Source organism: Salvia splendens, chromosome 4 (assembly GCF_004379255.2).
Source record: "Salvia splendens isolate huo1 chromosome 4, SspV2, whole genome shotgun sequence".
NCBI lineage: Eukaryota > Viridiplantae > Streptophyta > Magnoliopsida > Lamiales > Lamiaceae > Salvia > Salvia splendens.
Genome location: NC_056035.1, coordinates 25,666,766 through 25,681,814, shown reverse-complemented (window position 1 = coordinate 25,681,814; position 15,049 = coordinate 25,666,766). Strand labels below are relative to the sequence as shown.

The 15,049-nt window shown below is 41.1% G+C and overlaps 1 protein-coding gene across 1 annotated transcript; it reads right to left on the bottom strand.

The window, feature by feature from the left end:
* Positions 1-2,553: 2,553 nt before the first annotated feature.
* Positions 2,554-4,879, bottom strand: LOC121797821 (mitochondrial succinate-fumarate transporter 1-like). The gene is made up of 2 exons (XM_042196559.1): positions 4,372-4,879; positions 2,554-3,332 (listed from the first exon to the last, which is right to left on the bottom strand). The coding sequence occupies exons 1-2, from the start codon at positions 4,762-4,764 to the stop codon at positions 2,805-2,807; spliced, it is 921 nt and encodes a 306-aa protein (XP_042052493.1). The 5' UTR covers positions 4,765-4,879; the 3' UTR covers positions 2,554-2,804.
* Positions 4,880-15,049: the final 10,170 nt, after the last annotated feature.

Here is a 15,049-nt window from a genome sequence, read left to right as displayed (position 1 = left end):
TCCAATAAATAATAGTGGTCGAAAATTTCAAATAAAAAGGGCAAGGTAATTATTGAGGATCTTATTTAATCTCACACACCCTTAGAAAATAATTCACCACAATATATATTTCACCCCGCATCAATCATTCAAACAGCCACGTCACAATTTCAACCATTTTCACTTCCACCACATATTCTCAACACTTTGACCTTTCAATGGCCATGTCATGTGCTCCACATCTTTGACTATTCAACAGCCACGTCATATGCTCAACGGATTTGACTAATCAAATCAAATCTAAATTCCAAAACGCAATTAGGTCACACAGAAAACATGCAATTAATTCACTCATCATTTAATTCACATACTTCACGGCATTAAAAGCATTAAATACAAAAAATTTTATGCTTCGCAAATTAGGGTTCCGAAAGTGGGGCGTTACAGAATGGGCTGTCAGCTGATTGGCATGTGCATGTGACTTAACACGAATGGAATAGTGACAATTCACTTTTGAATTTGCATGGGAATGTTGCTACTTTTTTGGAAATATGCAGCAACAATTAAAAAATTGTCCCATGTACTACCAACTCTCCTCTAGTTGACAGAAGACCAAATCACTTTGGATGAAGGGTCGAAAGGTAGTCATACAACCGACGCGTCACCGCCGGAAATTTCGCCGGAAGCTGCAAACACGTCGGCGAACGTTTGGGACACAGCAGGGAAGCTACACAACAATTGGAAACCGGGTGTTGGGGTCGAGGGATTCAAGGAGGGAGCAACAGCCACGTCCACGCACCGGGAAACCGAGCCGGCTTCGCTTGATGCCGAAAAACTCACACCGATGGGGACGGCTGGAATGAACGAAGGTACCCCAACCATCTCCTTTTCCGATAAAGAAACTGCATATCTCTCGGAGAAAGTAGGGCTCGCAATAGTGGGGAAATTTTCTCACTCACTCCCATCGACAAATCAAATCCAACGAGCCCTTGGGGATTTGGATCTTGTTAGGCCATTCACGTGGATATACTTGAATGCTAAGCACATCCTTATCCAATTCAAGGATGTGACCGATTACGCTTGGGTCCTTAATGGTCCTAACGGAGTTCCGATGTGGTCAATTGACATACACCCGATGAGGGTTTTCAAATGGTCGCCAGATTTTGATACTTTTTTTTGAATCCCCTATTGCTGTCGTTTGGTGCAATTTGATTGGAATTCCCATACATCTTTATGAAGAATCGACCCTCTTTGCAATTGGCAAATTACTTGGGAAGCCAATCCAAGTTGACCATGCCACAATTAACCAGACTAGGTTATCCTTTGCTAGAATTTGTGTGGAGATCGACATTTCTCTTCGTCATCCGGAGGAGATTATTCTGAATATTCTGGGTAAAGATACTCACTACAAGGTGGTATGGGATCAGATCCCTTTGTTTTGCTCCAGTTGCAAACATGTGGGGCACATGGAACAAGGTCTGGCGGGGCAGATCATAAGCATGCAACAAGGTCTGGAGGGGCAGGGTTGACCCCCACAAAAACCCGTCAAGAGTGGCGACCAAAGGAACCAAAGAGGGCTAGCACCTCGTCAAATGCAGATCCGCCGGCCACGGATAAGGAAGGCCACGGAAATGAGGCTCACAAGGACAACCCGGGGGCTAGGGCCAAGAAAGTCTTACATCTGACGCAAGGGCATCAAGGTTTGATAGATGATGATGGCTTCCAACTGGTGGCAAAACGTCACAAAAGCAAGTCAAGAGACTCTGCTCGCACTCCTCAAGAGGGCTCGAACATCAAGCCTCAAAACCTAGAGAGGTTACACTTGAAAGGAAATGTGGCCACGGTCTCATTTGGGAGCTGCACCAAAGGAAACATCGACACGAGAGGAGACCCAATAGCCATATCGTGTGGTATCCCCAACCGGGAGAAGGAGGGTCTTATCGAGGAACTTGACCCAGGAGAGATTGTCCAGCGCGGAGGTATCCCTTTTGCGGGCCTCAATTAAGAGATGAACTAAGGATTTTGAGATGCGAAGGCGGCATCATGTTAATTGTAATAGGATTGGCAAGAGTAGATAGATGACCACTCTAGTCGATAGAAAGGCCCTCGTTGTACTCTAATTAATCGCCGCGAGCCGTCACTTTTGGGTGACTCGGTGTTTGGTTGCTTGTTGCAATTGTCTTTGGTAATGCACAAGTGTGGGTCCGCCTTAACCCTCCAACCTCGGGGTGTTTATTAAAAAAAATGTGCGAAAGTAAAAGATTAGGTATCATTTATGTAGTTTACTTAAAAAGAAAAAGATCGAATTTCAACTGAAAAAATTAAAAATTCAAACTGTCAAAGATCTTTTTTCAAAAAGAGAACATTAAAATTCCGCTGAATCATGCATCTAGGCAGGTTGACAGAAGCAGGGTAAATTGCGCGCGATTGGCCAAGACAATCCCATGCCACATCCGCGCATGGGCTGAAAACAAGGGCACGTTGTCTACACACGTGGTAGAAAACCCTTCCATTATTTTTGCTACAATGTGACCAGCCAATGAAGATCTTTGATCAATCAAGAATTCATTCGAATTTCAATGAAACCATTATCCAAATTAATAAAATGAATTACATACTTCTATGAATCAAATCCAGCAGAAATTCTAACACCAAACAATTTCGCTGATGCTAAACATTTCAGCATTTCAACATAAAGAATGTCCTACAAATGAGAAAATTAAAAGCTAAATATGTAGAACAAGAGAAAATACTCAGTTCTACACAAGCTAAAAAGGGCATCAAAAACTCTGAAACTTTCACTTCCAAAGTGAATTACAGAACGCTCAATAGGCTTGTAGGTATCGCCTCTCGTAAAATCCAGTTATCTGATCAGCCACAGCCCACATGATCGCCTGCCCGGGCGGGATCCTCATTAACCTTGGCAATAATCCTTTCCACAATGCAAGAATTCCCTCCTCAGCATATATAGTTGTGATACAATGAAACATACCTCTGTATTTCAACCCGCTCGATTTGCTTTGAGCCATGAGCCTTGTTTTCACGACATCAAAGGGCCCGGTACATACTGGACCAGCAGTTCCAGCAAGAAATCCCGATATCATAGACTGCCAAGGTAGGAGGATTTTCCCATCACCTTCGTGTCTCCCCCACAATAACCCGTCAAATGCATTTTTAGCACTAAACATGGCAGCCTGATTTGTTCCATTACGCATCACAGTTGGGGAAGCTCCAGCCCACAGACCACGCAACCCTTCTTCACGGACAATCATACGAGCGCAATGTACAGGTCCCTTGTACTTGAAGAGTTCGGGACTCAATCCTCTCTGCTGCTGCAGTCGAATTTTAACAACCTGCATTTGAAACAAGCGAGTTCAACTTTCTAGTAAGCGAGAACAAGTTTGAAGAAAAGACTTTGATGATCGCCTCTTGCTACTACGTTACAACTCATTAGAAACAAACTAAATAAGTAGAATTTGAAAGACAAACATTCACTGTAAACAGGCACGAGAAAAGGGCAGGACGGGCGGAAGCAGACAACGATAATGATAACACTGGATATTCAGTTATCTATTAACGGAAGGAGAGCACCGCAGTATATTTTCAATGATCAAAGGAAAATATTGAACGACAACAAAAGTACACTCCAGTTACAATAAAGCATACTCCCTCTCTTCCCTCATAGTTGAGTCATTTTTCCATTTTGAGAAGTTCCCTCGTAGTTGAGTCACTTCCTTATATAGTACTCCCTCCGTCCCAAAGAAGATGGCACGAGATTTTAGGAGATGTTGTTTGTGTGTTAAGTGGTGAGAGAAAATATAATTTTATAATTGATGTGAGAGAAACTTTTTCCAAAAGAGGAAATGTGACATCTTTTATGGGACAAACTAAAAAGGAAACTGTGACATCTGACATCTACTATGAGACGGAGGGAGTAATAATTAACACTTTTTTCTACTCTATTCACTTTCTACTCTATTCTATCTACTTTTTTCTCTTTCTTACTTTTTTATCTATTTACTTAAACATTTCTTTCTAAACTCTGAGCCGGAAAGTTCCGCCTCATCTATGAGGGAACGGAGGGAGTACAATTCTAAGAGAAACTTAGCTGCAAATCAGAAAAGCACATCAACTGCAAAATGTAGACAAATTATTTGCAGCAACAAAACCTAAACTACCAATGTACCATAACCTGCGCAGATAGAGGAATTAATGTTTGATCTTCAAATAGGCATTATCATACATCAATTTCAATTATATGCATTCAACCACAACAACTTCTCTCAATTCAACGGAATGCAATCAAATTCAAAATCCTTTGAATTCTGAGCACAATTAAGCAGAACTAGCTAAAATCCCCAAGTAATTCAAATTAATCAGATTCTGACTAACCTCAAATGGAGTGACGATAACGAGAGCTTCGAGCACTCCGGCGCCGAATCCAGAAAACAATCGCCCATGGTGGCTGAGCTCCCCCGTCTCGGAGTCCTTGAAGGCGGACTGGAGGTAGGCATTGGAGCCCATCCGGAGCGCGTATTTGAGCGTCAAATGCGTAGAGAAAGGAGTCAAGCCCTTCCACAATGCGCGGACGCCTTCGTTGCGGACGATGGTGGAGCCGCAGTGGAGGATCCCCTTGTACGAGCCGGTTCGGTCCAGCTGGAGGCGGGTTTTGATGACGTCAATTGGCTGGAGGCACGAGGCCTCGACTACGCCGCCGAATGATCCGGACGCAGCCTTCATGTAGGGCGGGATGGATTTGGGCTGCTTCTCCGTTTGCTCCGCCATCGGTTTTTGGAGCACCGACGCGTGAAGGGGAAATGGGTATAATCGGGTTGTCAAAATGAAGCGTAGTTAATGACAGTCGAGGGCGTTCTGGTGGGGTGGAATATTGATTCAGAATTTGTGTTTGTGATGGATTCGGCCCACAAACTCACCTCAACAACTAAATCAACCCTAGCCCACTCTTGTCTGGCAATATTTAATTTAGTTGATTCTAAGTCAAGAGCATCCACAGTGAGATGGATGTCTCGGCGTACATCCTGACAGACTTCTCAAAAACACCTTCTGTCACGTTATAAGGATATCTAATTGCACTGTCACGTCATAAGAACATCTCACTGCACAATGACGGACATCCCCAAGGACATCCCACAATAATAAAAATTCACAAATTCACCAAATTAATTAATTTACGGAATTAAACAATTTACGGAATTATAATTTCGACACGAATACGGAGAAAATGTAACCTTTTTATTTAAAACAAAAAATATACATAATTATTAAAAAAATACATAGTTAAAAAAAAACAACCTCAAGCTTCGACAAATGCGGCCCCCGTCTCACTCCTCGTCGTCCCCACCGCCAGTCCCGTCGTCACAATCGGGCAGTGGTGGCATCCCCAAATCGCGCCGCATACTATCGATGTCATCCTTTAGGATCAACTTATATAAGGGGTCCGTCGCTGCAAGCCACTTCTCCATGGTGATTAAAAGTGAATTATGCTGCTGTGTGCAGGCGAGCGAGGGGGGCTCGAGATCGATCTGGGAAGGAGCTGCCTATTGGACCTCAGGTCTGAACCCGCAGGCGCTTCCCTAGCCATCCGCATCGCGGACTTTTGCCCAACCGGGCGACAGCGGCTGGATTGAGGGGTCGGGAACTCTGCCTCGGCGTCAGGGAGTTCGTGGGAACCGGCACTGCTGCTGTACTCCCCGGAGGCGTTGATCTTAGTCCGCTTCGGCCAACCAGCTTCAACACCCGAACAAAACTTGGCAGAAGTCTGCACCACAAGATAGACATCCCAATATTTGAATTCCCCGAAACTCAATTCACTGTCGGGGTACTGCTGGTGAGATAGAAGCTTCACATCATCGGTGGACATGCCGCTGGTTGCCGTGCGAAGGTTGTTTTGGTAGATGCCGTCAAATCGGCTGAGCTGCCTCCTCAGCCGCTCCCACTGTTTCCGGCATTGCTCTCCATCGTGAGGCTTCCCACCTGGTGGTTTGAATTGGAGGTAGCTTCAGCTAATGCGCCACCACATTCTGTCGATATGCTGGTTAGCCCTGACGTAGGGATCCTCGACTACACTGATCCAGGCCTTCGCCAGTGCGACGCACTCCCCTATGCTCCAAATGGTCCTCTTTCTCCCGCCGGCTTCCTCCCCCTCCCCCTCGGCCCCAGCCCCAGCCCCACCCTCGTTCCACACATGTGCGGACGAGGTAGTGCCCTTGCGCTTCCCTCTCCCTTGCCTCCGCGTCCTCCCTGTCGCCTATGGCATCTCAGTGGGAGACTCCCTGACCGGAGATAGCCTCAACTCCTCAAAAGAGAAAGTCTTGATGCCGGTGAACTGAGTTTCCAGAGGAGTACTCTGGGGGGAATCACTCGACAATAGATCCATGTAGTAGCGATAGACATTGTCCCCAAGTGATTGGGGGACCCCCTGCCTGCTCCCCCCGCAGCAGCAGGCATGCCCTGCATCATCCGGGCCTTTGAGGCATCATCTCGGGCATCGCGGCACTCATCCCGGGCATTTGGGGCATCATCCCCGTCACCGCGGCACTCATCCCGGGCATTTAGGGCATTTGGGGCATCATCCCACACCAAGGGGGTACATATTGTAGTACCCGGGCATCATCCCCGCCATTTGGGGGGGTTGGGGCATCATCGGCGCCATTCCGGGCATCATCCCGGACATCGGTGCACTTCCGCCGGCATTTCCCCCAACTCTAACTGGAAAAATCGGCGTTTGTGACTCCCTCATGGCGGGGGAATCACTATCGAAGTGCTCCATTTATCTTCAAAAGAAATGAAAGTAGAGAGAGAGAAACTTGTTAAAACAAGTAGTGTGAATGAAATGGAGTTCAACGAGCCGTATATATAGAGTTTTATTTTAAATGAAAAACGAGACGTTCGTCGGGACGTCCGTCATGTCACCGCAATGGTGGACGTCACGACGGACGACCTCGGAATGCCGCGGACCTCCGGTGTCCGCAACGCACGTCCGCGTCTGCCTCCCTGCTGCCTAATGGCGGATGTCTTGCGCAGACGTCCGGCACGTCGGTCGGACGTCCATCGGGACGACCGCCGTTGTGGATGCTCTAATGTAGGAACAAATATTAAAGGACGGGGTAAAGTAAATTTTTTCTTTGCATTAACTTATGAAACACTACTAGTTTTTAAAATTTGGTATCCAAAAATAAACTGTGGTCTAAGGTGGATAAAGTTGGTATCAATTGAATAATTTTAAATTGAATCAATCAATACGGAGTACTACATATTTGGCTTATAATAGGTACACTTCCATTTTATATTTTGCTTATCATAGTTACACTTTCCTTTTATAATTAAATAAATTGAATCAATCAGTAGGTACATATTTGAATCTAATGGTTTAGTCTATGTGCACTTTCATTTTATATTACTCCCTTTGTTTGTATATATTTGAATCTAATAGTTTAGTCTATGTACACTTTCATTTTATATTACTCCCTTCATTTGTACTCCCTCCGTCCCACGTTACTTGAGGCGTTTCTTTTCGGCATGGAATTTAAGAAAGTTGTATTTAGTGAGTTAAATAAAGTAGAAGAGAGTAAAGTATGAGAGAAGATAAAGTAAAAAAAGAATAAAGAGAAATGACTCAAGTAACTTAGGACAACCCAAAATGGAATACGACTCAAGTAATTTGGGACGGAGGGAGTATGTTAACTTCATAGCGAGTTCATTTCCGGTCCAAGTGTTAACAAACTTTTATTTTGGATTTTATTTACTTATTCCAAGGTTAAATTTTACTATATTATGAAATTATTATTGTTACTAAGAGTCTCACGCTACTTAACACACTTTTTTTCAGTCATTTTTAAAAATAATAAGAGTAATAAATATTTAAAGGGTAAAAAAATAAAGGAAAAAATAGAATATCGTTACTATAGAAATGGACTTTTATGGCACTGAAATACGCCACTAAAAATCTATTGTTATGACACTTCATCTATGCTAACATGTGATAAAAGTGTCATGCCAGTCAATGTAATGATAGATCAACGTAAGGATAAATAATACTATTGGGGTTGGCAGCGTAAGAACAAATATTTAGCATATTATTTCGACAAAGTCTATTCACGTAATTATTATATTTATCATGATTAAAACTTGAATCGAAACAGCTTTTGATTAATTGAAACCTTAAACATGCTTTTCTACAGAGGGAATTGAATACATTCTTGATTCTCCAAATAATCGTCAATAGCTCGCTACTTCTCCACCCTAATGGTCTTTGATAAGGCTAATTTCATGCATTGATTAAGGGGTTAAATTCATGCATTTACGGGGTCTAACACATCTTTTTAAGCCAGGTGTGTAGAGAATTCGCCAAGTTCAGGAAAAAGAGAAGGACGTTTGCATGGCGCAAGGAAATGGCGATAAAAGTGAGCATTGTGGAAAAATGACCCGCACCTATATAAGGAGGAGAGCATGCATTTTAAAAAAGAAATTGAAGAGAGTTGTCGAGGGAGGACTTTAGACAGGGAGCTCTCGTCTCTCGGCACTGTTGGCTCTCTTAGCTCACTAGCCATACTCTACACACTTGTTTTTATCGGGAACTTGAGGGGTTTTCGGGTTTCAATTGCTGTTACATAGTTGGGTAACACCGTCCTTGAAGAGGGCGAAGATACAATTTATTACTTTCGTTTTAGTTTGTTATCGTGAATTTCACCGAGCTTCGCCGTTCGAAGCTCGGCTCTGTTTTCTGTTGAATTTCCGTTATCTATGCAATTTTCTATTTCTGAATTTAGCTTGCTGATGTTGATTTCGATCATAGATGCATTTGGTTTTGAGTTTGCCGTAGTTACTGTGATTTTTGCGTTGGTTTACTGAGTTTGAGTGGAAGTGTAACATCCCAAAATTTTTGCGACTTTTATTTTAATATGTCGATTGGGAATTTTCATTTATGGAATTTAATTGTTGCTACGTGATTGATTTGGTTATGTGGAATAAATTGTCATGGGTTTTGGAATGAAGTGCTAATTATATTATTTTTTTATGTGGGGGATCAATTTAAATAAGATCATGCATTTAGTTCTAGCCAAGTAAAGTGGCTATTGTCGGCCCTCCAATTATTGGAAACTAGATTCTTTTTCGTGGATTTAATTAATTGTTTTGGGATACTTATCCAAATTAAATCCAAATCAAATTATCCCTAAATTGTGCTACATGAAATTCGAACTCTAGCCTATTATTTTTGTGAGTTTCGAATGTTCCCTATTTTTAATTAGGAGGATGAATAAGTTTCCTTGAATAAATTGGTGTCTTGTTGATTCCCTTCCTTTATTTTAAATCCAATTAAAATCATGCCACACCTTGTTTCCTCACCATAATTAAATGAAGATTTGAATTATTTCCTTGTGGAATTTAGGGCAAATTTTTCGCCCCCCCCCCCTCCTTATTGTAGAGGAGAATACAATTGTTTCCTATTTTGTGGAACCCTCTTTATTCAAATAAATATCAAATTAATATCTATGCCTAATTAATTGGGGATGTGAATATTTTCCTTGTATCACACGCCCCTTTTGTTCAATTTCCTCGGGGGAATTTATTTAATTGTTACCTATTTTATGGGAGGCTTTTCCCATAAAGAAATTACCAAATTTAAATCCTATTCTATTTAATTGAGGATTTAAATAATTCCCTTGTGCACACCTTTGGGATTTTCGGCCACCTCTCATTATTTCCTACTTGGATGTTTAATTTATTTTGTTCCCTTGTTTATGGAATAGTCATTGTTTTATTTCCTAAATTGTGAATTTATTTCTCTCCAAGTAAATACCAAATAAATTCCTTATTAATTTCCTAGTCAAAATTTTCGAAAATTGCCTTTTCTTTTAATTGTGGGATTTTATTTATTGGCCTCTATTTTATTCTTCCACAATTAATTAATTTTTGTGGGATTAAACCTAGGACTATATAATCACCTAAACTAAACCCTAGCCCCCATTCCCCCCTCATTTTCGTCCCTCACCCATTCTCTCCCTCTCTTCACATGCCTACCTCTCCTCCCTCTCTTCATCCTCTCCAAAATTTCTTCCATCATTGTTCTTGCATCGATTGGAGTTGGATTTTCAAGAATTCCCGACGAATCGCATCAATCCTTGCTTCTATCGTTTGATTTTTGATCCGAGAATGTATAACTAAAATCTTTTCCTCGTTTTCCTCCATTGAAACCTTGTTCTTGATTCACTCATGCATATAGTGAGTGTAGGAATCATAGATCGCATAATTAATCGGTGAGAATTTGTGTTTTGTGTGAGAAAATTTGTGAATAGGCGATTTTGATAGAATATGTGTGAAGTTTGGATGAATCATTGGTGAATGATGTGTGATTATATGAGAACATGATTGTGAGAACCTTTTGAAGCTTGATTATGTTTTGGAAGCATGATTGTGTGTTGGAAGCATGAAAAATTGTGTTTGGATGAATGAGGAAGAAACCCTAATTTCGAAATTGTAAAGCCTGGAAACTGTAGTGTTCGGACAGTAGATTCCGACGTGTGTTTGACTGACCCAACAATCTTATTTGGTGCAAATTTTTAACTAATTAAACTTCAAGGTGGTTTCTTTGTTGTATGTGAATTTCAGCACTTTTTGACGAAATATGAAATTTTAATAAATTTTTGAAGTCGACTGCGCAATTCTGCCAGAAACTTGTATTCTCGCCCAGTGAGTTTCGTTTTTGATTTGACTGACCAAATGGCCTTACCTTGATGTGAATTTTTGAATGGATGAAATTTGAAGTGTCTTCTGTGTTTTGTGAAAATTTCAGCCTCATTGAACATCTGATGAATATTTGGTAATTTTTTTCAATCGAACCGCGCAGTACTGCCAGAATTTTTACGTTCCGACCAGAGGGTTGCATTATTGTTTTGACTGACCAAATGATATGATTTCGGTGTGAAATTTTAACTGGACTTGCTTGAATGTGTCTACTGTGTAGTGACCAAAATTTAGCTTCATATGAGGTCGGATGGAGTTTTGGTGATTTTTACAAAACGACTGCGCAGTTCTGCCAGATTTCTGTTATGTCAAAATAATACTTGTTGCCAAGTTTGGGTGAATTATATGATGCATGTATGATCAAGGAATGTATCTTATGACGTGATTATGTGTGATAAGTTGAGAAATATTATGACATAATTTTCCTTATGTGGATTAATGTTGGGGTGGGTAATTTAAGAGAACGATGAAAGGAACGATAGGACATGCATGATAATTTGTATTGATGGAAGGCTGACTGTGTTGTGGTGTTGGCAAGGGGATTGTGTGTACGTGAGCACAAGGAACGAGGGTTGCTTTGAGTTGGGTATTGTGTTGTTTAAGCAAACGATGTGGGCTTTCTTTTACAAATCTTTTATTTTCCGAAAATATGATGTGGTGTTATAAGGGTGGTTTAACTTGTTATGTCATGCCATGATGTTTTGTTTATGAGATTGTTGCCTGATGCCTAGTTCGTCCGAGCTTGCTCCGTTAGGGTATATGGCTGTGTTGTGAAACGAATTCGGGTCTGAGTAGGGCCGCAAACCCTATCAGGTTGTGTACACTGATGGGATCGTGAGCCGTCCTTGCTAGTCGGCCGGTCTCGTGGGCGAATAGTGTGGCCACACTTTCGTCGCACATGGAATGATGATTGTGATTGATGGATTGTTGAGAAAGTGGGGAGATTATTTGACTGGCCGGTCTATAAAATATTTTTGTGTTCTCGATGATATTTCTTAACTAAATGTAAAACTCGAGATCACTGGTATGGATGACATAACTGTTATAAAATGTTTTCGGCATGAGCTCATTGAGTACAACAAGTACTCAGCCCTGCATATATTTTCCCTATGTGCAGGTTGAACGGGATGTTGAGATGGATGTTAAGTCGGCCTAGAAATTTTGGATGCGTTGTGTCCTCATACATAGGCGTCATCCTATTGAAGGGGTTGGCAGCGGAAGCGTGCATGTGGATCGATCACATAAATTTGATCTATTTAGCAGATTATTTAGACAAATTCTATTCGCGTAATAATCACATGTATAATGCTCATAACTTGAATTAAAACATGCTTTAGCATATGAAATCCCTAAAACATGCTTACTACGGAATTAGCCAATTTACCTCGGGGATTCAATCAAGAATCGATGATGGCTTGCTCCGTCTCCACGTGAAGATCTTCAATACTCGACCTCAGATCTTCTGACTGGTGTCCCGGACTGTACACTGATATTTGTGTGGGCAAATCTCACCAGCGTACTAGGACTTGAATAACGAAGGCAGAACTCAGCTCACGGAGGAGGCAAAATTTCGAACTCTCTCTTTCTCTGAGGGGGACACAAAATTCTGAGCGATAATTGTTATGATTTCTGTCTCCTTTATTCTCCTATTTATATTAAGTCACAAATTGGGCTCAGTCAGGGATCTAAGGAAGAATTTGGACATGGCCTCACCCAATTAGCTTTTTACTAATTAAATTGAACCCACAATTTAATATAAGCTTATATTGGAATATTACAAGCAGCCACTACAGAAGTAATATTGCACTGCCTTTCCAAATCCGAAATTACAAGTATTCCGGGTTTCCTTTTAATTGCATTTAATTCATTTCCCGCACTTAAGATAGAAACATCCATTAATTAATTAATGTCTGCTATGGACTTAATTAATCAACATATTTTGAACTCCAAGAGTGGACTTAGCAAAAAACTCTTATTTATTATTCATAGAGTAATTAAACTCCAACTAGCTAGGTTTCGAATAATAAAATCCTGTTTCGAGCTCCTCTTATGGATGTTATCAAACGAGACTCTCCTCGCGCACGATTCAACATAATAGCAATCCTAGCACCGCTAGATAATGATCACCAATACCCAATATACCTGGATCGTTGGGTGACGAAAAACCCGCACCTTTGGTAAGTCAAAGTAGTAGATACTCAATATCGTATGCTCAATGCTAACGTACATTGATTAAGAAATTAATTTTCAAGACCTCGTCTTTCAGTAGATAGCATAAAGACTCGTCTTGCTGTTAGATCCATTCAGTGCTATACCACACCTATGTCATCATATTTCAATAAGGCTTAGAAATAATCGGACTGACATTGCAGCCTTTCACGATAGGTAGTCTAGGTCTATCTGGGTTGTGAAATTCTTATTTTTTTTGTTCAGAACTGACCGCGTACCTTAAATTGAGCGCAGCCCACAACCGGTCTACTAGAACAAAGACTTAGACTTATGTTATGTTCGCTTATACATTTAAATATGCAATAAACATCCATTAAATGTAAAACATACCAACATTACGATAAAAATAATCTGTTGCATTCATTGGAAAATAATTATTAGAGTTTTACAGTATTCAATCACTCGAAAGGTGATTTCTAGTATACAAACCCTAACACCTATGACTCTCTTGATAACCTATTTCCGTTGCTATTATTGAAACTGTGTCGCAAGAATTTATTTTATTTCGTACGATTTTTGTCTTTTCAAATACTTTGAGACTTTAACCCGCTGCTTGTTTCGTTACTCTAAAATGGTTTTCGTAAACTAAAACAAATGTTCTTTTAGGAGTTAATTGGATTTTTGATATTTATTTTTCCATTGTTTTCTTTGAAAAATTGTTTGCTAGAAATCTCCGCACTATTTGATGTTGTAATTATGACATTAAGTATTTTGAACTAAAATTCGTTGCTTAACTTTTCAATGAACTAAAATATTCTCCTTCTTAAGTTAATTAGGTCTTTCATATGAACTGTCGTCCTTAAATATTGTCTTTATTTCTATCCCATGGTCACGATCTCCTCGTTTATAGTACCCCTAGTATGGGTGGTCGTGACAAGAAGTATTGGAAGTTTGTGTTGATCGGAGTAGATCTGTTGAATCGAAAGTTATGGAGTTGATTTTGTTGGTTGTTGGGTTCGGAATGCTTGGATCCGGAGTGGATTAAGCATCCGACGTCTGGATCTAAAACAGAGTTGATCGTGGTTGATGCCTAGTTTACGAGTTTTCGTTTCATTCCATCTAGTATATGTAGATCTATTTTATTTCCGGCTAATTGCAAGTTTCCGACGTCCGCACTTTTACATTCTGTTTGAATCTGGAAATGTGCTCTGTTTTCTTCATGTTCGCGTGTGATTCAGGTAATGAAATACATGTAGTTGTTAGTTAAATCCTTAGTTTGTTATTTGCAGCTTTTATTCCGTACTTGCTGTTTCTGGACGATGGTCCCTGCTGTTTACTCACTTTCTGTCTAGCTAGATTAGGAAGCTATTTGCTCGGTCTAAGAAGTTAGTTTAATATCTCGTAGTTATGAGGAAGTTCGATGTCAGCATGATGTTTTCAGTTTCCTAGGTCTAGTGTTTAATTAGTTCCTAGGTCTAGTAGTAGTTTTACCTCAACCCAAAATTGCGGGGCAGCAGCCATTCACCATTTCCAAGGTCTTCTAAATGCTTTCTTACGCGTCCATCTTCGTGGGATCGATCCCTGCTTCCCTGTACTAATTCATAGTATAGCGGGTTTAAGGTTTTGAACGAGGAATCAGTGTGTCCAATGACTGAGATTTCTGATATCCTCTGAGTTCCTAGACCTCGTGATCTAGGGGATTCTCTGGATCTGAGAAGCTTGACCTAGCATTAAAAGCACACACGTTTCCAGAACCGAGTTTCAAATGGCGTCGTTGCCGGGGATGGATGGTGTAGTTTGCGTTTGTGTTTAGAGATTTTTTGTTTGCAGATTATGAGCAGAGGCTCACGGTTTGGACACTGGGATAACTCATCTGGGTGGAGGAACGATCAATTTATTTGGCAGGTCAAGGACACAGCATCTACGGTCACCACCAGATTAGGGTTATCTATGGGAGATCCATTTCCATTTGGTTCAGGAAGCGACGAAAGTTGGAATTCGTTGGGAAGGGAGGATCCTGAGTCATCTTCAGAAACAAGTACAGAGGAGGCAGAAATCGGGGACATGGCACACATAGTCGATCCAGATTCGGAGATCGGTTCGCTCACTGCCCATCTAGATGGTGAGCCGGCCCAGG

What these genes read in the sequence shown, in the direction of transcription:
- LOC121797821 (XM_042196559.1), bottom strand. Translation starts at nt 4,764, where the DNA reads ATGGCGGAGCAAACGGAGAAGCAGCCCAAATCCATCCCGCCCTACATG. An exon ending in TTATCGTCACTCCATTTGAG is followed by an intron (nt 3,333 to 4,371) that starts GTTAGTCAGAAT and finishes TTTCAAATGCAG; the next exon opens with GTTGTTAAAATTCGACTGCA.